This window comes from Acanthopagrus latus, chromosome 15 (assembly GCF_904848185.1).
Source record: "Acanthopagrus latus isolate v.2019 chromosome 15, fAcaLat1.1, whole genome shotgun sequence".
In the NCBI taxonomy this organism is placed as follows: Eukaryota; Metazoa; Chordata; class Actinopteri; order Spariformes; family Sparidae; genus Acanthopagrus; species Acanthopagrus latus.
The window spans coordinates 6,935,883-6,957,939 of NC_051053.1; the positions used below are offsets into that span (position 1 = coordinate 6,935,883).

The window sequence follows — 22,057 nt, forward strand, 5'->3', positions numbered from 1 at the left end:
TCATGATCTTACTCGTGCAAACCATTCCTAATTTAAACCACACCAGCGAGGAGCAGTCAACAAACAAACAAACAGGCTAACAAACTAGCATGTACAAAGTTTTGCCACCCCGCCAAGCGTTTGAACGGATGGGAGCTTCTCAGCCCACCTCAGAGCTTAAAACAGCCAATGAGTGTTCATGTAGACCCACGCTCTCTTCTTTTGCCTCTCTCCTGAGCCACTCACATGCCAGCCTCAGAGTGACTGACACATCATATAGCCAATGAGATTTTTTTTCTTTTGCATTTTGCCAACCAAGCGCATGTTTTGTTTTAGTATTTTACATGCACAAAGTTAGTTGTAAATTAGTTATTTGTAATGTGTAAATAAGGAAGTAAAGACCTGAAATGAGTATTTGCCCCTGTTACTCTCAGGCGGGGATGTTTTTTTTTTCTTTGCCAGGTGCCTCTATATTTTCTCAGAAAAACAAGTGTTAAGTGTCCATTTTCAGTGATATAGTTTTGAAATCCGAACTCTGAGCATGTAAGACTAGATGATGTGGTCCCATCGTGTTTTCCAGCTAAAAGGGGCAGTTAGAGGTCATCTGCGGGCTTATTTTTGCCGAGCCTCTGACAGCTCCGAACATTTCAAGAGACAGATTTGAATTTACTGGAGGCTGGACTGGGAGTGGTGTTTCAGCATAATTTTACATATATGTCTGGGAATAAGAACAGTTTATGGACGCGAAATAGTCGACAATCTAAAATGTACCAGTGCAGGAAAAGACTGTGGCCTTAATATAGATTTTTTTTTTAGGAAGAAAATAAACATCAGCAGACAGACATTTGCTTATTTATTCAGTCATTGTAAACATCATTTAAAAAGCACGAACCACTGCATTTATTATCGTTAAGTTCCTATATTCTTCCAGCTGACGGTCACTGGTTACACCTGGTGTTTTAAATGAGATATGGCTGTTAGCTTCTGCAATCGTCGGCTTGTCTAACCTTCACAGTTTAATTTGTTCACTCGTCAGTCAACCCTGGAGACTGTGAGCATTTTAAAGGTCAGTCCCACGCTGTGTTGGACTCGTCCAGCGGGGCACAGTGTGGAGGACTCCATGCAGGCTCACAGTGAGGGAGAGAGAGACAGCGACAGAGAGACAGAGAGAGAGAGGAGTGTGTGTGGAGTTCAGTGAATTATCAGTCTCTGCCATGCTGACTCACAGAGCCCCTGTGAGGTCAGTCACGGCTCCTGCAGCCACCAGGTCCCTCAAGAAGAGCTTCTCGGCGCTGACGTCATGCACCACCTGGATGTTCATATAACGAGCCATAAATATATCACCGCGTGAGCCTTATGAGCCTTATCTCCCTCTGTGTTTTCTTAACTTACTTGAGCCTTCATCGCGCCCATGCGTATGGTCTCGTAGTAGTGGAGCCTGGCCTCCGGATGCTGCATGTCGTACCCAAACCCTGCCAGGCTGACCTGGTCACACAGCTGCAGAGCCATCACCACGGCGCTGGCGCCTAGCGTCGGCACCATCTTTTGAGGACAGACAACGCTCTTTGATTCTTTTTTTTTTTTTTTTTTTCTTAGAACTCTGCAGAATTTCAAGAAATGTATCTAACACAACTGACAAAATTCCCTTTATAGAGTGCAGCGGTTATAAAAATGAGCCGCCTCTGGAGCCGAGGTTGTGTGTGCTCATCTTTCATCCCTCTATTTCCTGGTGTTATAGCAATGTCAATACAGGCCTTAGCGAGGCATTAGCATGCATTATTCAGGACAGGTCGCGCCACCCAGACGTGCCATTGTTCTAGGGCTCTTTTTTTTCTTATGTTTGCATGCAGCCTTGTGTTTAAACATACAACAAAGAGTGCGTGAGCACAGTGTGAGGGCGTATCACAACTTGTCCAAAGGGAATTAAACACAGAAAAGCACGTTAGGTTAGAACTCACGTTTCCCTGTTTCAGAGTATATTTCTGCAAGACTTGTCCCGTCTTGTGAATAATCTCCGGGTGGAGGATCCTGAAGTTCTCTGGTCTCAGAGGAATGTCTTCCACCACCTCCCTCCAGAACCACAGTTTGGACCAGAAGCTCTATTAAAAACACAGGGGGTGTAAAGCTTGTGAGGCGGTGAGTGTGATGCTGCTGCTGCACGGCTTGCTGTGACACTCGTGGCTTATGTAACGCAGCCTCTCTGTGTGCAATGGTTCCTGTGATGTCGGCTCACCAGGGGCTGTTTGGTGATGACAGAAGTCAGCCAGTCCAGGTCCAGGCTCTTAAAGACCACCAGAGCAACCATGGTAGTCTGTTTGTACTCGTTTGCAGAGTGAGGCGCTCCCTCTGGGTACATCAGGCGGATGGTGGTGCGGGAGCCGGCATCCCTCTCGAAGCCAGGCACTGGAGCGTTATTCAGCCTGGTAACAGAGGTCAACACGCATACATGAAATCCACCGTATTTCGTTAACACGGCGTTGTTTTTTTTCTTCTGTGCCTGACACCTACCTGATAATGATGTCATACTGATCTATATGGGATCCAAGATGGCTCCCATGAAGAACCCCTCCGTTGCCCACCACCATACACCGCCTGCAGGTGCCTTCACCCCTCAGTGATGGAGGCAGGCCAGGCTGAGGCAGGGAGGCAAGAGCCAGGGCCAGATGCTCCTCACTTCCCTGGAGCCCCAGAGGCGGGGACAGTTCCCAGGGCACCGATCTGTCCTGCTGCACGAACACAGGGATGTCGAGGAGGCCCGCGGAACAGGCCAGGGTCTTTAGGTGCTTCAGACACCAGCGAGGCTGACAGGGGTCTGTCAGCAGGGAGGCTGAGCGGTTTAAGAGGAGCTGAAGAGAAGGCAGAGAAGCTTGGTGAATGGGGAGTAATGATAAAAAAATGAAAATAAAAAAAAAAAGATTTCTGAGATGTGTATCCTTACCAGATCTTTGGGTTGTTGGTAGTCATCGCCGAGAGATGCCTCCCTATCCAAGGGGAGGTAAGCAGGAATCAGGATAGCAGAGTAGCATCCGACCAGCAGCACCAGACTGACGATGAGGTTCGCGCTCCTGTAAGGACAAAAGACAACTGAGCTGGCTTTATAGCATCCCCTCCACACATGAATTTAGCCATGCATAGAAATTGTCAATGATGTCACTAACACGTTATTTGCCAAAACATAAGTTAACTCATTAAAGGACAAGTTCAGCCAAAAATGAAAATTCCGTCATTGTCTGCTCAGCCCCGTGCAGATGGAAAGTCAAGGGGATGTTTTGTAGTCCACAAAAACAGTTCTGGACCTTCACAGCAAAACAGTGTTGCAGTGTTCTGCTAAACAGCTGAAGCAGATGGAGACTTGTTTGAAAACGTAAAGAAAACTACTGAAAAAAAAAAAAGAAAAGCCAAATGGCTACATTCTGCTTTTGCAGTGTCATCACAGTTTTTGGATGCCACAAAATCTTAAATTGATTCCAAAAAGACGTTATTTAAACGCCCCACGGGCAGTGAAGTTTGTGCACCTACTTCGGATGAGGCACATGCTAATGTTTTAGCTTAGCAGCTGCAGTGAAGGGAGTGAAAGACACCTTTTCTAATCAATTTGGGTTCTCTGGGCTTCCAGAGATTTGGATTATGCCAGACAAGCTTGTATGGAGCCATGTTATGTGTTTGTTTTTTCTTTACATTTTAAAGTCCCCGTCCACTTCAGCTGTTAAGGAGGATACTGCAACACTGTTATACACATGTATGAAACTGCTGGACACGGGAATCATCCTCCATATGTGCACCAGAGGCCACCAGCTTCTATTTGTGTTGTCGTGAATCACCATAAATCTCGCAGGCCTGCTTCTTAAAATCTGTATTTTTCAGTGAGCACATACGGCATTCTTCTCGGCGAAGCGCAAACATTCCACTGTTAGAACAAGAATAAAACCAGACGGAGCGGCTCCACTAAATAAGTGAGGCCCCTGCAGTGCAGAGCCGTACCTGCTGAGGAAAAACTCCCTGGAGTCGGTCTTTGTGGCCGCTCGCTGTCTGTGAAAGACAGGCGTTGGTGTCGCAGCCTCCGCAGCCTCAGGCAGCAGTGGAGAGCCGTCGTCTGAGTCCTCGACACTCAAGTGATTCATAATCACCATGGTAGCTGTTCTTCCACCTGAAACACGCACATTACTGAGCCACACACCAAGAGTCTATGACAGAACTACCAGTAGCCGATGCTGCTTCTCTCTATAGTTGAAAAATAAACTCTCTTCATGACAATGTGAAAGTGTTCACAGAGCTTAAATTCCTATCAGCAGGGACTGCCTTTTGAAATAGTCTCTACACACTAAAACAACAAGAGGAATGTGAGTGAGAGTAAAATCAACAACATGACTCACAACCAGTTTGGTAGAAATGTCAGTTGATAGTCAGATCAACCTCTCCATGGCTGAGGTGGAGGCGGAAAGATGTGTCCTGCGCAGCTAAAATGGCTGCTGCTGCTCCTGCGGCTGCTCCCTGCTCCTCTGAACTCTGTCACTTCCCGCAACAACGCTGGTTAAATGTTAACCCGATGCCCTGTCACACTCTGTAAACACACGTGTGCGCGGCCGGCGGTGGATCCAATGACAATCTGCATGGAAATGCAAACATGCGAGGAAGGGGAAGTGTCCAGAAAAAAAACAAACAAAACAAAACCCTAATGTGCATGAGGAAAAACCTGCTGAGAGAGAAACCTGTGGAATGGTTGACTCCAGCGCTGACGGGCTGCACAGTGACTGATGGTTGGTGTGCTTTCAAACAGATATTTACAAGGTATCACTTCATAGTAATGAAACCTTCTTAAATAACATAATCCCCCAAAACAGTGTGTTTATGAGGGCCGTCCTCCTGTGAAAGAGTCGTACCCTCTGCTGCAGCAAACGGCGGCAGTGAGCACAGCCAGGAGCTGCTGGAACGAATGTGCCCACCGCATTTGTATACCAATGTGTTGGTATGTGTGCGTGTGTGTGTGTTTGTATGCGCATGGCGGAGAGGAGGAGAGGTAGAGGGAACAAGAGAGGTTTTGGCAAGGACACTGAAGTGCACACACTCACACACACACACACAAACACACACCTGTTTGTTGGGGTAACGCAATGTCCCACCATGAACCCGGCATTCCAGCAAGGAAGCGAAGGCGAACAGTACTTCCGTATAAAGAGACTCCCAGTCAGCTGAGTTATCTGCCCCTTTACTGTTATCAGATAGATTACTGGTGCGTGTTGAACAGCTTCAGCTGTTCCTCGACTCTTTGTACCTTTGTCTATTTTTTTGGGAGATGGAGGAGGTGGTGCAGTGGGCAGCCAGTGTGATGGACCATGAGCCTGGAACAGAAAAGAAAGCTCAGGTAGGTGAGGAGAAGTAACATTTGTGATGATTGTCCATTTACATCACTGTATCTTACGTTAAGTTGGAATTATAATCGGACTGAGATATTTTGCAGCAGAGCAGACTGTCTATAAAAACTCAACGCAACTGTTACTTCAATGTCCCAGTTTGAAAATCCAAGGTAGGTAGGCAGGTATTTTTATGTGTAAAACGTGTGTATTGATGAACTGTAACAGCAGCACTGATCATGTCTGCTTTGAAGCTGAGCCCCAAACATGAGGAGAAAGTGTCGATCACTTGCAGACACGCTGAAAGAAAGACCACATATATCCACCTGTTTAAATCAAGCAGCATTATTCATGATGTCGCCTGCAGTTTGATTGTTTTATTGTCATAATAGAACATAAATGATGTGCAGTACGAAATCAAAGTCATTTCCCAGTCTGTGTTTTCTGAAAATCTGATCCGAGAGTCAACTTTTTGGATGTGTTACATTTCACACGGCAGGTGAGGACTAAATGTGCTTAAGAATGAAAATGAAAAGTGGAGTAAACACTGTCCATGGCAAAATCATGTACAAGAAAAACATAAAAGGTTGGAAGATCTTACACAAATCTTTAACAAAATGCTACCTGTCAGCCAGTCATGCACGTTTTAGCCCATAGACCATGTTTTTGCCTGTTTTCAAAAGAAGACACGGCTGTAGCAGACCTCAGCTCTTGTGGTAGAGAAGGATTTATAGTTCTATAAGGGATTAAAGGGAGGTGTATTGAACTTGCTGGGGCTGAAATATGAAATAAAGCCGGTATAAATCTAAAAATGTCTTTTTGTTTGTTTGCTTTTTCTTTATATTTCTGGAGGGCAGCTTCAGTTAATAAGAATCTGAATGCCAGTCCCAGCATATTTAAGCTTTTGCCTCTGCCTGAGCCTGTACAGTCATTACTTAAGAACAGGCTTGTTTGCGCTCTCGCTATTGTGTTTATTCATTGTATTAAGTTGGATGACTACTGATTTTAGTCATTTCCTTTTCCACCCTAAACCAATGTGTTAGCCCTGAGTGGAGTTACATCTCCAGAGTTTTAGCTAATCCTTCGTAACTGACAAGAAAGTTTCCTGCTGGTATGCTTTGGAAGGGATGCATTTACAGTGAGCCTCATGTATCAAGATATTTGGGAAAATTCAGCCGTTTGATTATCTGTCTTGACACAGATTCATTTGAATTTCTACTCATTTTGTGTGTACCAAACAAAGATAATTAACTGCCAACATTATTGCTGTTACGGATAATAACTGCTGACACTGACTTCATTCATTTCAATCTAGTTTTATAGCTTGCACTATGCTGTGAATTTATTTTGACATTAACACCGCCGTTCCCAGCTCTCAACACCCCTCAGCCCACTGGGCACATCTGCTTCACAAGCCGATAACACTTTCTCATCTCTCTCCCTTTTGATCGCCTTTTTTTTTACATTGTTGCCGTGTCTGCCGTCTTCCAGGCGGAGGGGAGAGTGAGGAGGATCTCCGCGGACCTGCGCTGTGAGGTTTTGGACGTGAGCGGAGGAGAGAATATCACAGAGCTGTGCAAAAGGAAGAAGAATATCAAGACAACGCGCTCCCCCAGGCCGAGTGTTGAAATCCCTGTGGTGAGCTTCAGTTCTTCAGAGTCTTTATTCAAGATCTGTTTACTTTATCATTTTACCACAGGGTTTTATGTAATGACAGGAAGTTTGTAGACCCTATATACTGTTCCACACTATGGATACACTTATCAATTATAATATGTCATGCAAATGAAACTCATTTTTATGTTGGAGTGTGGAGGATGACTTCAGGAGCCTGGTGGCACAGTGGTGGATATTCTGTATCTCTTGCAAGACGGCAGCAGGGTGAACAAACTGTGGCTGTCTTAGGTGTTGTATTTTAGTCACATCACCTCACTATCTATAAAAACCGTATCTTTTCTGTGTGTGTGTGGACAGACGCGTCCTGAAGACGCAAGAGAACTGATGAATGCAGCCAGTCAAGGCAAACTGAATGTAATAGAGAAGTATCTGGCTGATGGTGGGAACCCTAATCTCCACGATGAGGTATGCTCTTCTTCTATGGCATGCTCTTCTTATACAGATGCGTTACCGAGATTTTCTGCTTACAATCCATCTGAACTCTCCAGCTGAAGAGGACGGCGCTGCAACGCGCCTCTCTGCGAGGACACACCGCCGTGGTCCAGATGCTTTTGGAGAGAGGAGCCGATATCAACTTTAAAGATCAGGTACAGTAAGACGTGCGGGCACGCTGCTTGTGTGCGAGGATGATGATGAGATTGGGCGAGATTATCGTCGCACGCTAAAGCTCCAGCCTCCCGTGGCCCCAAGTCAGCGGTATAAATAGGATAAGGCCCTCCTACTGTGTTTCAGCTGGGCTCCAGAGCCGTACACTGGGCCTGCAGAGGAGGAAGCCTGGATGTCGTCAAAGCCCTGCAGAGCCACGGGGCAGACCTGAACGTTAGAGATAAGGTGAATGCGCCTGAATTTGAATTCACACGTGCATCTGTGAACGTACTGTAGATCTTATACTGATGCACAGTTGGTCCTTGTTTTTGTGTCTGTGTGTGGATTTGCATTCAAATACCCTCCACGCCGCAGTTATACAGCACTCCCCTGCATGTGGCCACAAGAACAGGCCGCACAGCCATTGTGGAGTACCTTCTGTCCTGCGGTGCCAAAATCAACTCCAGGGACAGGGTAGGCAGCAGCCCAACAGCCTGTGATTCGCCTCCATAATTTATTTCTGTCATCAATTCAATCCTTTTTTCTGTGCTCTCAGGAAGGGGACACAGCCCTGCACGATGCAGTGCGTCTCAACAGATACAGGATAGTGAAGCTGCTCATAGTCGCGGGGGCCGACACAAAAATAAAAAATCACGTGAGTCTCCGCAACCCGTGGTGCAGGCAGTGTTTTGGCTCAAAGATTGCTTTGAAGCAACATTATGTTAAAACCTTAAAATAGACAGCTTCAAAATCATTTTCACAGTGTCACATAAATGTTTACTGCATAACATTGTTAGGACGTAATGGGATTTGTTTGTAGTGACATTAATTGACATTATATTACATTATATTCTAACACATTGTTACAGACCTGGGAGTTTTATTTACGACAGTGGTGTCGGCCTCAGAAAGGGAAGGAGGTGCCGAGTCGCACAGAATGCCAATTTCTACATAATGTTGCTTTAAATGTAAAACTATGACAGTGGTATTTATCTTTAAATCGAACTCGCGGTTCAGATATGTGCTCGACCACTTCTTTGCCGTGCAGTCTGCTAGCTCAGTGTCCAGCGTTGGGGTGTTTTATGGAATACATGTACAGTATTTTGAGGTGCAAGTGGGTGGATTTTGTGATGCTTGTCACAGGGTGAGGCTGACGTCACACAAGTCTTTACGCTAAAATAGGCTAACCCATGGCGCCCTGGGTGGATTAATACTGGCCAGGGACCTTTGCTGGAAATCATATTCTTAAACCTCTTCTCTCTCCTACTTTCCAGTCTTTCTCTACATTGTTAAAATAAGAGAAAATTAATTCCAAAAAATGTCAATAAATGTAATTACCACCTACTAGCTGTGGCCTCACATTAAATGTACGTACATGGTATTGATCTCCGAATACAACTCTCCACAACAGGGCAAACAAGCTCATTTGTGGAATTAGTCCTTTAAAGGAAACTTGCTGAGCTAACATGCTGCGGCTCAAAACTCAACTCTGCCATTAACACAAAATGACCCCATACGAACAAACTGACAGTGTGAACTGTGTTACAGGAGGGAGTGACGGCGGTGCAGCAGGTGAAACAATGGCAGCTTGACATCATGGACACCCTGCAGAGGCTGGAGAAGCCGAGGGAGGTGCCGCCCGAGAACACCTCGAGGGAGCGGAGTGAATAATGCAGGAGCTCAGATATTATCCTCTCCATGAAGTCAGTTTCTATGACACTCTGTCTCAGGTTCAAAACACATTCTGCAATTCCACTGTGGGTCTGCGTACATTGTATTTGAGCACATGCTTTAAATGTGCTCGCCAATAAAATCTGCCTTCCAGGGTTAGGCTGTTAAACCTCTGAGATTAGTCTGAACTCTGACCCTGGAAAATGTCAGCCTGTGTGTGATGGATTCAAAGTGATCTGCTTATCTCAAGACAAAAACATATGGAGGAGGAAACAGACCTTTATGCGAGCTTTAGCTTTTGATATTCGCTTCCAGAGAGCTTTGTGATCTCAGGAGCGCTCTCATGGATGTTTCACATCTGATTTGCGATGCCTTTGGAAGTTGAATAATATTAATAGAAAGTGCTGTGCAGGAGCTGAACGCACATCAAGGGGTCCTTGTTTTATCGAGGCGACAGACGAGGCCGGAGCACACGGTAGCAGTGTGTGTGTTTGTGTGTGCGTGTGTGTGTGTGTGTGCGACGTCAGCTGACGATAGCAGAGATGGCTGGTATGCCCCCCGCTAAAGTCAGGGATTCAAGGGGAGCTCAGTGGACATACTTTCCTTCTACCATCAGTGGCTCAAATGTTCCCGAGGGCGGTTGGCCACTCGCACTGGGAACACCGACAGCTCCCCCACTGCTCACAATGCAGCGTTTATGAACAGTTATTCACCATACATGCAGCCATTCACTTCGGAGCACATTGTGTCCAGCAGATACTGTGCCGCTGCTGTTTATTTTTCCATAATGTGAATGTGAAATTCATCCGATGGACTATCAGCCACATGCAATGTTTCCTGTCCCAAGCAAGGAAGTGTGACTGTCAGAGACACAACATGTACAAGATTACACTGCGAATAGTGTTATTCAGTGTATCGAGCTGGCCAGTGATATTACAGCTTACTTTCAATGGAATACAGTAGAAAAACAGGCTTCCCTCTTAAATCTGTTGGACTCATACATTTTTTAAAGCTTTAGTTCTGTCGTTTTCAATTCCATGTGAACTGCAAGCAGCGTGCTGCTGCTGCTGAGGGCTGGGGTGGTGTCGAATGAGAAAGGGGGATGGGAGAAGCGGTGGCTCCATGCTGTTCGGCAGCCAAAAACCAGAGGAACCTGTTTTTCAGTCAGGCATTTAAACTTCTTCCTACAGCTGCAGATTTCAGCCTAAGTGAGCACCACAGATTGCTGCTCATTCATCTTAAATGAACTGCCTCCTGTATATTACTGTGTCCAAGTGATACCCAATGAAAGACACAGGTCTGTTTTTTCAAAGCTTTAATAAACACATCAACCATTTACCGCCTATGTGATACCTATGCCATGTGAATGAGGGGGACACTGTGCAGATGAGAGCACTCAAAGAAACATTATATTGTTACTGGGAAAAAAAGGTAACCATGGCAATGATATTTTCCAGGCAGGTGAAAGTCTGGACAGGCACGTTTTTTTTTTTTTTGTTTTTTTTTTTTTAAAGCACCATTTGTTTCCAGCTGGAAATGGATGTGAGATTCCAGTGAGTTCATTTCCACTTGCGTAGGCAAAGAAGGCTCGGGCATGCGTTGTGTCCAACACCGGAGAAAGAGCAAAAAAAAACACTGTTACGTGATCTGAAATACAGGTTGTTACACAGTTTGCACATAAAGCCAACACTAAAGTATCACGCCGTGCTTGTAGAGAGTGACACTGATGCATGCACTGCTCTGCTTCTCTCTGTCTCTAATGTTATCTTCGATCGTTGTGATTGCACACATGCCGTTCCAAAGGGGGGTATTCAAAGCAAGCACAATATGGGCTCACAATATTACGTATTGATTTCCTTTTCCCTCATAGAATACAGCAACAATGAAGATCAGTAACTGCAGCGTTTCAGGCTAGAGACTTCAGGCATATTTACAACAGAGTGTGATAGAAATTCCCTGTTTAATCTTCGGACCTTCTGTTTTTTTTCTCGCACACTGAAGCCCCAGATGGATCCGTCCTCACTGGTGTGTGTTAAAGGGGCAGTACGTAGTTTTGGGGAAGAAATTTTAATCAGAAGGGACAGATCTTCATTGACTGTTTTTTTTTTTTTTTTTTCCAATCCCTAAACACAGTAAATAAACCACCTCTCTTTGTTTGTTTGTTTCTCTCTCTTGACTGAATGGACTAAATAAACAAACTCACTGTAAAGGACAATTTCATTCTGTTTTACTTTGTTTTATATGGCGGACCCTGCCACCTTTCTAGCTTCAAACTGTTTTACGGAGACCTTATTTTCCTCTGAGAACAGCTTGTTTATTCAGTAATGGAAAAAATAATTGCATCGATACTTCACTGAAATATTACAATTTTGAGTTTGAATTTCTTTTCCAAAACTACACAATGCCCCTTTAATGTTCTGGCATAAGAAAGAACACGTGAAACTCCTGTTGGCTGTCCCAAGCTTCCTCGCCTATAATAACATTTGATTGTCTTTGGTTGAGGTTCTATGTAGGCAACCCTAGACAAGCCATGTCTACAAATGCTCCGTAAGGCCTATTTATTGTTCAAGTACGCTGTATTGACCTGTAATCGCAGGCAAGCCGTGATTGGCTATTCACACCTCAAAATACCCACCGTCGTAAATAGCTCAGTAACACAATTTTTTTTCGACCTGACTGATCAAAAAGTGATCCCTCAATTCCTTCGAAAGGTCAGAACGAACACGATCAATGACAATGATGTACACACCTCACAGAAAAAAACACATACATTAGAACAACACACTGTTAAATATATCCGATTTATAAACTCTTTCATTCAGCTGCCTCGGTTAAGATCTACATCCCTAATTTGATGCATTTAGTTATCATATTTTCAGATGTCCAGTCACCCAAGTCTATCAGGCTATACAGCAGGGAAAAAAAAGGGAGAATTATCCAGCTGAGTTTAAATCTCCTCTCCCATGATTTCCACTGGGAGAAGGAGGTTTTGTCACAGAGGGGAGAGCTGCTGGACTTGTGAGTGATGGAAGCTGGAACTCAGCGACAGCTTAACGTGTCTCCCGGAGTCGAGGCGGTCTTCAAACAGGCCTCAAATTCATTTTGATCATTAGGATGACAGACACCTTAGGGCGAGTGATGCAGAGGGGAAGGGGCGGAGAGGGCACTGTGCATGATCTAATTTTTCTGATGGACACCCTTGAACTGCACTCTTGTGCCCAAATGTCTTTAAGGCAAATGTGAATACTGATCCTCTAAAAGGAGAAACACTAGTGACAAAATGTGTTCCTTGAAAGATGAGGTTTTGCAGCAGCACTGATAATTGAGATGACAGGAAAATTAAAGGTGCCCTGCGGAGTTTTTTCCCTTTTTTTCTTTTTTTTTTTAAACAAACTAACAGAACTTGTTTACATTCACTGTGTGCATCTTTGAGGCCTGACAATCGCGTTGGGTGCATTTCCTTCCTCACGAAACATTTGAAAAGCCAATTCCTTTTGGATTATTTTACGTCGTGCATTCTTTGGATCCGCGTTTTCGAGCTTGCGTGCTTCTTCCTCGCTGGCTTTGCGGGAGCATCGCTGTGTCTCTGTACGTTCCCACCTCAAACTGTTCATCGGCAAAACCAGAACGTGTTGCCCACATGCATCCTTGTACCTCAACGCTTGTGAGAGAGCTGCTCCATAGCGCCACCAGTGGTCAGAAACTCCACGTGGTTCCTCTAGGTTTCACTGTGATGTGATGGATTGCAGCATTTTTTTTAAAAGGTGAATTTATCTCATTAGTGGCTAAAGTTTCGGCATACAGTCTTACTTTACACCTCCTCCTATTGAGGGAGGAAGAGAAACCTCTGTAGAGTACCACATGTGCAACAACACTGGTAAGAGGAGCTAACTATTCTAGAGATAAACACTAAGACACTGTTTATGAGTACAAGAATCAGATCAAGAGGGAGAAAAAAACCAGCAGCATTTGGTGTTTGCATGACTCGTGAAAGTTAAAGGTGTGCCTCTTGTTGGTGTTGTGCATTTCAAGTCAGTCACACAGAGAGCCATTGTTTGGTCAAATTGCATGTGCATCCCATGCCACTGTGAAGGCAATTCAAAGAAGATGCATTAAAAAAAAAAAAAAGAAAAGAAAAAAAGAAAAAGATTGATGGTGAAAAAGAGAGAAGAGCTGGAGGGGCGTATACGAGTACACATCCCTGAGGTCCTCCTGGAAGGTCCTGGAACCCTCACCGTGTCTCCTCCAGGGTCCGTGGCGGTCAAAGGGCCAGGCTGCGAGCGCCGGAGGCCGAAGCCTGCGCTCGCTGCACCACTCCCGGACACTTCTCTCGCTTTTGCAGCTTGTGGTTTTGGAAAAAGCCCTCGTTTCGTGGGACACCGTGAGCTCCATCTGGGAACGTCAATAGCCCTGGAGGCACAGACACGGGACACTGTGACCAACTGCAGAGAGACGATATCGACATCCCAAAAGGACAAATCGTTCCAGCGGTGTGACAGACTTACCATATCCCTCGACACGTCCATCTTTGAACTCTCCTTCAAACCTCATGCCATCATACCGACTGAAGATGCCCGTGCCTTGGAACTTTCCGTGCGCAAATTCCCCCTCATACCTGACACGGCAGAAAAAGAGCAACGTGTCACTTTTCTCTGGCGACTGAGGACAAAACCTCTGTCTGACTCACCCCGGCTCACACACCTGGATCCATCCGTGAAGAACAGCACTCCAGAGCCGTGGAAGAGTCCATTCTCAAATTGGCCGGCGTAGCAGGTGCCATCCTGAAACTTGAGCTGGCCGACGCCGTGCCTCCGACCTGGAAAGTTGCACACCATCGGGGTGAGTAATGGCTTCAAACAGATGATGGAAACACAAGAAATCCAGCCGAGGCAAACAACCTTGACGGGGCGGGGGGATCTTGATGCCATTTGCTGATGCACATTTTATCTACATGGGTGTTATCATGCCTCATCTAACCACTTAGCCTCTTATGGATTACTCCCTTGTAATGGTGTGTAACATACTCCGACAGATGACCAACTGAGCATGACATCTGAACTTGCAATACGGCTCAGGGTTTTACATTCACTTGGCACTGTATAGCCACTACATATGTCGCCCGAGTTAGTACGTGCTCGGATTCAAGTATCCACCTCCCCCCACTCTGTCAGCTAAAGGTTTACTACTGAATTAGGAGTCCCATCTGCCTCCTGCAGGGTGGGAATTACAGAGCTCTAATCCAGCAGATTTTTTAGCAGGGATTTGTGCTTTAGGATCCAGACTGTGAAAACAGTCAAGGAATGTACTTGCACTCTCCTCCTTGTAGCTCATGATCCACTACTGAAGCCTATAATCATGTCAGAGGGCACACACCTACAAGTTTTGGGAAACTGCTGCAACGGGCTTACACCTGCGATGCCACGCTTGTGATGTGGACCAAGTTGTCTTTGAATGGTGAAGGAACACACCAGTGCTAGACCGAAAAAGCAGCATAAAAACAGCCCAAAATGACTCTAGGGTAGTCTTCTTCCGAGTGTTTGCGGGTGATTTGGTTTCTTAGCAGCAGCTGACAGAAGACTCCTTGAGATTTCCCAAACAGGTCCAGAGTCTAATCCAGAAGATTTGACGAAGCCAGAGCGGGTAAATCTGGCTCTGCTCGTCATGGGCTGCCAATGCTGGCTAATTGGGATTTTATTAAACAGCCTGAGCTTGCATGTCACCAGCATCACTGTGTGTGTGTGTGTGTGTGTGCGCGCGTGTGTGTGTGTGTGTGAAGCGGTGCAAGCGTCCTCATCCCCTAATCTTTTCCACAGGTGAACATTTTGACAAGCCATTTCTCCTTCACTTTAAAGATTCTACTTTTCCGGACGCAAACGTCTATGAATAGAAAAACCTAACATTTACTGCCACAGGGCGTTTGTTCCTGCTAGCTGCTCATTAGCTCACAAACATTCAGTATGTTACTACAAACGCCTAGTATAACAGTACTGTGTTATTCGTAGCCTGGGGGCTCGAACTGAAGACAATTGTTTGATTTAATGAGCATCAAGCACATGATGAGGCCCAGAGTGCTGTTAGCTTAACTAATGTCACAAGATGCACTCAGAGGCAAATCAGGAGCACTCATTCCATCCCATTTGCATGTCATTCTCAGTAAGAGCTTTGTTAAATATGAGCACAGTTTGCCAGTTAGTGTGAATGAGATGATGTTTAATTACTGAAATTGGAAGAGTCCAATTTCAATATATCTCCTGATAGGTGTGGAAAAGATGAATGAGCTAAAAATTGTCCTCGGAGCGTTTTTCAAAATGTACGGGCCATTAATAACATTTTGTGCAAATACAGATTATGTCTTCAGTTTTTACATTTGGTTACCCGCACACCAGAACAATTAACGCTTAAATGCACATATATTGTTAATTCACTGAGCAGTAAAAAGGTCTTTTACAATAAAACAAATAAAATGTCATGCCCATAACTTTATTTTCACCAAATATATGTTATTTTGAAGGAGTCACGTAGATGTGCACTGCAGTGGACGAATACTGTACAAAAAGTGATTCTGGAATTACTGTTAAGTCCTTTCAGGCAAAAAAAAGAAAAGAAAAGAAAGAAACAGTGTTTTTCAACTAAACGTTAATAATACTTTTAATCAGATTTTTTTTCTTTCTTTCTGTGACTGAAAATACATCTGTCCATTCCAGTGAGTACAAAAGAGCACACTCTGCCTATTATTATAGTTGGATACAATAGACCTATATTCTGACATACTCTGAAGACTGTTAGCCATTTATGTTTAATGGATAAAAAACACGAAATAATGCAGGCTCTAAATAGGCAGAGTATGCCCCTTGGCCCCTGACAACCACTGGAGTGGAAAGCTGTAATTTCGGTCACAGAAAGAATATGTACCAGAAAAATGTTCGTAAATCCAGGATACAAGTATTTCTAACACCGCATTGAGTTGAAAAAAAAAATATATATATATATTTTTTTTTTTTTGTTTGACTTTCTAGGAGTGTTTAACAGCTATTCCAGAAGTACTCGGTGCGTCTCATATTATCTCTGCCATTTCGGATTTGTGATGCATTATCTCAAAATGACAAAAAGACGCAAACATTATAATCAGATGGAATTGTGGACAGGGCTTTAGGGATCCGCCATGCAAGAATTGGGTCATGGCGCTTCAACTTAAATGATTACAAAATGGCTTCCAAATATCTGTCCAGTACAAGTGGGGGCCGCATATGGATGGGTTAATCTAACGTCTTACACGATAAATCCAAACTTTACGTAACACTAAATGCATTGTGTCCCAGTCCGTCGGGGTCTCGCCTCAGCTTTTTCACTGATGTTTAACACAGTGATGCGTTGGAGGGACGTCGTGAGGAGGAGACGTGCAGCACAAAAGGTGCAGGTGAAAGTTAGCTCCACCTCTGTAGTTAAGTGAGAGTCTGTTTAAATCGGAGGAGCGTGATGTGTGGCTGTGTCTTGCCTTCCTTCCACTCGCCGTGGTACTCTTCCCCGCTGGCGTAGGTGAAAGATCCTCTGGTCAGAGTCATGTCACCCCTGTTCTCAACACACAAACACACACGTTGACGTCAATTCTTTTGTTAGTGGCTGGCAAGTTCCGTTTAAATGAGGCATCCGTCAATCTCCTCCAGCTCTGTGATGCTGTATTTAGCTGACTGTGACCTCTGACTTCACCGTGGAGGGAGCCACTTTCCCCTAATGGGATTATTGTTATCATTAGTCGCTCGGTCCATGAAACATAGGTGGAAACTGTCTCTTCCTGACATACTGTGACAGTCGTCGATCCTGTGCTCGTGTACAGTGGGATGTGAGCGGCAATCTCAAGCTCCTTATTGTTTTACGACCCACAAATGAAGCCGGGTGTAATTTGGCATTTACGTTTATTTAGCTCAATGAGGCAAGCCAGGGGAAAAAACATGCATTAGGCTCGGAATGACACAGCCTCATGTGACCAGCACTGATTGCCTTTAATCATAGTGCTCAACACCGTGAACGCCTATACATTACTTGACATGATTAACTATTCGAACCGTTGTTTTGTGCTCAGATTCTTTGTCGTGGGCAGAAACCTTTGTTCAGTCCCTGTAGCTGAACTTACAGTGTGGGTTGGATGCCGTCCTGTAACTGGCAGCAGGAGCAGTGTGTCTGGTGCCCTGTGTTGTGCGTGTGTGTGTATATGTGTGTGTCATTTAAGTGTAATGAGCCCAGTTAAGAAAGAAAAAAAAACCGCCTGACTGTGGCAAGCAACACGCGTGACTGTGGCATGACTGACAACATGTTTACCGCATATGAGAACCATTTGAGGGGAAAAAAAACAAACAAACCAAAACACCCTGCTCAGAGCCTCTCCAGCTTTAAGACAAATGGCACAACAGTGTTGTACAGAATGGCAGTCAGGTGTAGTTTTACCCATGCGGTCGCCATTGAATAATAAATAACCCGCGGCTCGCACTAACAGAAAGAGACAGAGGCAGCCCGTTGTTGTAAATACCCAGGTCGAGGCTGTCAATGTGTTTCGATCCGCGCAGCCTTTACACAGATGTTGCTCAATAAGGCTGTCGCTTTTAATGACATGCCGGTTGTAAATCGACTGCAACCTGCAGAAAACGCTAACAAGCGAGGAAGCTAAAGCACCTATTAACGCTACCATTTACCTGTACGCTACGTGTGTCGCCTCAGGAGCATGGAAGCCTCCGTACAAGACCGGAGGGGCGTGAAATTATGAAAACACCGGCTGCAACGGTGTAAACGTATGATGCGTTTACGCGCTCCTCGCCAGCTCGTACATCCCACCACTCCAGGCTTAGTAGACATCCAGGTGCCGCAGGTTGACTAAAACCCGTAACAAAATGTGCAGCAAAATGCGTTTTAGCGGCCGTTGATTTATTTAACAACTTGAGAGTGGCTGCTGTGTTGCAGAATCATCACGCAGCCTTAATTGTGAAATGTCCTTCTACCGGCCTGTAGTGAAATTAAAGCGTTGTGTAAAGTTAGTCTCACCGTAGGAATCCTTGAAGAAACGAATTTGCTCTTGCCAACCGTGGTGACGTTTCCTCTTGGCTTCACGCAGACATTCAATCGCGCCTCATCTCAGGATTGCACTAATTCCCACAGCGCATGAAGGCAGCATCACACCAGCATCATTGCAGCCTGACCGCCGCGCTGTTTCATTGCATCGCTGCGGTTGGCTCCCATTGAAAACTTTCTCTGATTGGCCTTGGGTGCTACAGCTTGGAGACAGTGAAGGAAATATTCATAAAATGCATTCCTCAATCACAAAAAATGATATTCAAAATATTAAAGATTATTGAGAGACAGCTATGGACAGGATATCGTTGGTGTAAGTATATAATATATACTGATGGTTTCATAGCTTGTAGACAGTGGTAAAATAATGAAATATATGTGTACTGTGATATTTGCAGGTATAAACATAGTAAGCATTACATAATGAGGTATACAGGTGAGTCAACATGATGCAGTAACAGTGCAGTAATGAGCTTGAGAGCTCAAGAGTTCAGAGGCCTTATGGCCTGTGGGATGAAGCTGTCTCTGAGCCCGGTGGTGCGGTACCGTCTGCCAGTCGGCAGCAAGCAGAACAGTTTGTGTTTCGGGTGTTTGATGATCCTCTTGGCCTTCTTCCAACACTGCTTGGAGTAAAGTTCCTCCAAGGGTGGCAACTTTGAGCTGTTTAGGTGCTGAGCAGTTCTTGTGGTTGAGGGTGGTGCAACTGCAACACCAGGCTTGATGCAGCCCGTCAGGATACTCTCCATTGTGCACCTGCAGAAGTTGATGAGTATCCTTGAGTCAGTGTTGAGTCTCCACAGCCTGCAGAGGAAGAGGAGACAATGTCTTGGTGTTTTTTGTGATGTTGTGTGGTGAGTCAAGATCAGATCCTCACTAATGTGAAACCAAATTCATGTGAGCTGATTTATTTCTTAATTTCTTGTGAAACAAAAATCTGTCTCCATCACTTTTAAAATGCCAAATACAGCTAGCGTTGTTAAAATAAACATCTAAAAGACTAAACAGAACATACATTGAACCCAGAGAAGGCTTTCAGGTCACCATGTCTCAAATCAAGTCACAAGTCTTTAACTTGCAAGTCCAAGTCAAGCGTCAAGTAATTTTTTTTTTCTGTCAAGTCAAGTTGCAATTCATCAAAACAGTCACTCAAGTTGACTCAAGTGCAAGCTTCACTCTGACTCCTTGCTCTTCCCCCTGTCCCTTCCAGTCATTCACACTATTGTGGTAGTTTACCATGTTCACCATCTTAGTTTATCAGCTTGTATGTGCTCACCTCTGCTAATTAGCACAAAACACAAAGTACAGATAAGGCTGACGATGAAATGTCATCATTTAGGAATTAAGTCAGAAACCATTGTTTTGGACCAGACACAATTTGACCAGATTGGATGGTGCTAGATGAAAGGTCAGGGATTAATGTGACCGTCCACCCTATAGGGGCCATGAATGTGTGTTCCAAACGTTATAGCTATCCATTCAATAGTTTGTGCAAACATGAATGGAAATCCATCAAGTAATTGTGAAGATATCTCACTAATAGCAAAACATGTCAACCCACTGGTGGAGGAGGAGATGTCAGAGGATCGCAAAAGGCTTCATCGTCTGGGGACCATGAACGTCTATACAAAACTGAATGGCAACTCATCAAGTAGCTCATGGGATATTAATCTCAATTAATATCAATCTGGACCAACACTGTCACCTCTAGAGCCATGCCGAAAGAATTGGTCATAAATAGAGCCCAGCCGATATATTTGTTGGCCAATATCATTGCGCTATCACAGATATAAAAGTATCGGTGTATGTGTTGCCGACAAGACAACGTTCAGGTTTCAAAGAACAAAAGGCAGAAAAAGATGTTTGGGCTGATTAAGAATCGAAAACATTTTCTGCTAAATTTACTTTTTAAGCTGAGGTTTATTTAAACTATAAAATGTCCTGCCGCCATTACATATTTTTGTCACAAGTGTTTGATAACCTCACTAGAGTCATCACTGCAGAAAATGTATGTATATCGTAAGATTGATCACATTGGAATTTCGTACTCCCTCATATTGGTATCTGCCTCAAAGGTTTCATATCAATATCTTGAATTTCCTCCGGGATCAATAAAGTATCTATCTATCTATCTATCTATCTATCTATCTATCTATCTATCTATCTATCTATCTATCTATCTATCTATCTATCTATCAGTCTGACTTCTTATTTCATAAATGCAGCCTCAGGCTTCAGGTCTGACCATTTCTGTTTATTTTAGCCAATTAATCAAACTACCTCATACTATTGGCCAAATATTTATGACGTCCAGTCCATGCTAGACAGTTAATGACTTTTTAAACTGAAAAATACCTATGTCACATTTGATTTCATACAAAAATGCAAATGCAAAAGGCAGCCTAATGGAGACCCTGCATCATTATTCTTCTAAAAGGGCCCATTCGTCTGTTGATTAGATTGATGTGCTAACAGCAACAGCTTACTAATCTATTTATATATTTACGTTGTTACATTCTGATTAAATTACACCGTTTGATTACTGTGAAACCCGTGAACGTTTCCCCCCTCAGGAGCCACTTCCTCTTCGGCTCAGGGGCGAGCGCGTTCACATAGCAGGGGCTTCCTCTTCCCGTGCTGGTGCCCGCCACACAAGAAATAGAAAATGGCGAGTCAGTGTAAAAGGCAGCAATGCACAATCGACAGGCGCGGCTTTCGGCAGGAACTTGACTCGTGGCGACACAAACTCATTCACTGTGTAGGTAAGGACGATGCCGGTTACGCACTCGGTAATTTTGCACGTTGAATTTCGCCTCTGTGTGGCCATTATCGGTGTAAATAACCATCTATTACTGGACCCAGTCGGGGCATCTCCGTGCGACTTTTTGTCCTCAACTGTTTCCTTCTTCTGCCCGAGCAGTTGGCTCAGCGTTGCATTTTGTGCAGATGCTTCATTATTATTCGAGGTCCTCTGTTGTTTTTTTTGTGCCGTTCGTGAATCCAAACCGTGCACTTTAGATATGTGGTGGCGAAACGTTAGTTTGTTTAAAGGGCACCGTGCTTGTTTTAAAGGGAGTGTCTCTCGACGCTGCGTCGGCTGAAACACTTCGTTTGATGAAATGCGCGCTCCCGTGCGATGATAATACTGTATTTTGGATGGGGGGAGGGCGACAGATACCCGCGGTGGATGTCTTTAGTTAGCATTTAGCTTAACTTGCCTCTCTCAAATCCTCTGGGCACACATTACCGCATTGAGGAAGTGGCTGCTCCACTGCCGGAGTAGTTTCCATTTTCGACTACGTTTCGCTCAAAAACTTCTCTGACGATACTTTCCCGCATCCCTTTTAGGACAAATAATTTAAAGGGCATTGTTTACTCAGCGGGCTACAGCTTGTTGTGCTGTGTGTGTCGATGGAAGTTGGAGCTAAACTCGCATTGAGTTATCGCGAAGCTAAGTAGTATAATTAGTGCTCTTGTAGTAAGGCATTATCTCTAAGCGTCCTACTACAAGGGCTTAGGGAGATTTATTTTTAGTTTTTATTTTTTAGCGATGTGGTGCTATGGTTTTACGGTCAGTGTACTTGTTGGTCAGTCCAAACGGAAATATCTTCCTCTGGCACCACCAGCAGGTCAACGTTTTAACCTGTCCTGTGAAATATCTTTACATCTACTTGACAAATTTAAACTCAATTTGGCACGGATGTTCATGGTCCATGGTTCCCCAGCGACGTTTCCTC

General features: G+C 44.5%; 4 protein-coding genes across 13 annotated transcripts in view; 2 read left to right on the forward strand and 2 right to left on the reverse strand.

Moving 5' to 3' along the window:
* Positions 1-819: 819 nt before the first annotated feature.
* On the reverse strand, positions 820-4,492 carry st3gal7 (ST3 beta-galactoside alpha-2,3-sialyltransferase 7). Its single transcript, XM_037124702.1, has 8 exons — positions 4,353-4,492; positions 3,961-4,126; positions 2,918-3,044; positions 2,488-2,825; positions 2,213-2,399; positions 1,938-2,078; positions 1,372-1,521; positions 820-1,288 (listed from the first exon to the last, which is right to left on the reverse strand). Exons 2-8 carry the CDS (start codon positions 4,107-4,109, stop codon positions 1,202-1,204), a joined length of 1,179 nt encoding a protein of 392 aa, XP_036980597.1. The 5' UTR covers positions 4,110-4,126; positions 4,353-4,492; the 3' UTR covers positions 820-1,201.
* morn4 (MORN repeat containing 4) lies at positions 4,473-22,029 on the reverse strand. Of its 9 annotated transcripts, none has more exons than XR_005079457.1 (7): positions 17,951-18,042; positions 16,759-16,832; positions 13,965-14,079; positions 13,769-13,878; positions 13,499-13,673; positions 5,252-5,318; positions 4,473-4,585 (listed from the first exon to the last, which is right to left on the reverse strand). XR_005079457.1 is itself a non-coding variant. In XM_037124707.1 (7 exons), exons 4-7 carry the CDS (start codon positions 16,823-16,825, stop codon positions 13,525-13,527), a joined length of 441 nt encoding a protein of 146 aa, XP_036980602.1. In that variant the 5' UTR covers positions 16,826-16,832; positions 18,297-18,526; positions 18,744-19,124; positions 21,107-21,354; the 3' UTR covers positions 12,051-13,524. The 9 variants fall into 9 exon arrangements, 7 of the variants coding, with proteins under 7 accessions (XP_036980600.1, XP_036980602.1, XP_036980601.1 ...); XR_005079456.1 differs by having other exon boundaries at positions 4,560-5,141; XM_037124707.1 differs by lacking the exons at positions 4,473-4,585; positions 5,252-5,318; positions 17,951-18,042 and adding exons at positions 18,297-18,526; positions 18,744-19,124; positions 21,107-21,354 and having other exon boundaries at positions 12,051-13,673.
* On the forward strand, positions 5,101-11,379 carry LOC119034044 (ankyrin repeat domain-containing protein 2). Its single transcript, XM_037124748.1, has 9 exons — positions 5,101-5,163; positions 5,273-5,341; positions 6,822-6,968; positions 7,305-7,412; positions 7,496-7,594; positions 7,740-7,838; positions 7,968-8,066; positions 8,149-8,247; positions 9,141-11,379. Exons 1-9 carry the CDS (start codon positions 5,101-5,103, stop codon positions 9,261-9,263), a joined length of 906 nt encoding a protein of 301 aa, XP_036980643.1. The 3' UTR covers positions 9,264-11,379.
* The window catches only part of wu:fc17b08 (ligand-dependent corepressor), a 28,374-nt gene continuing 27,059 nt past the window's right edge, over positions 20,743-22,057 (forward strand). The window contains exon 1 of one of the 2 annotated variants that reach the window (XM_037124696.1): positions 20,743-21,082. In XM_037124696.1, the coding sequence (XP_036980591.1) occupies positions 20,986-21,082 (97 nt within the window). In that variant the 5' untranslated portion in view covers positions 20,743-20,985. The remainder of the gene's footprint in view (positions 21,083-22,057) is intronic. The other variant, XM_037124695.1, reaches the window with a different exon arrangement.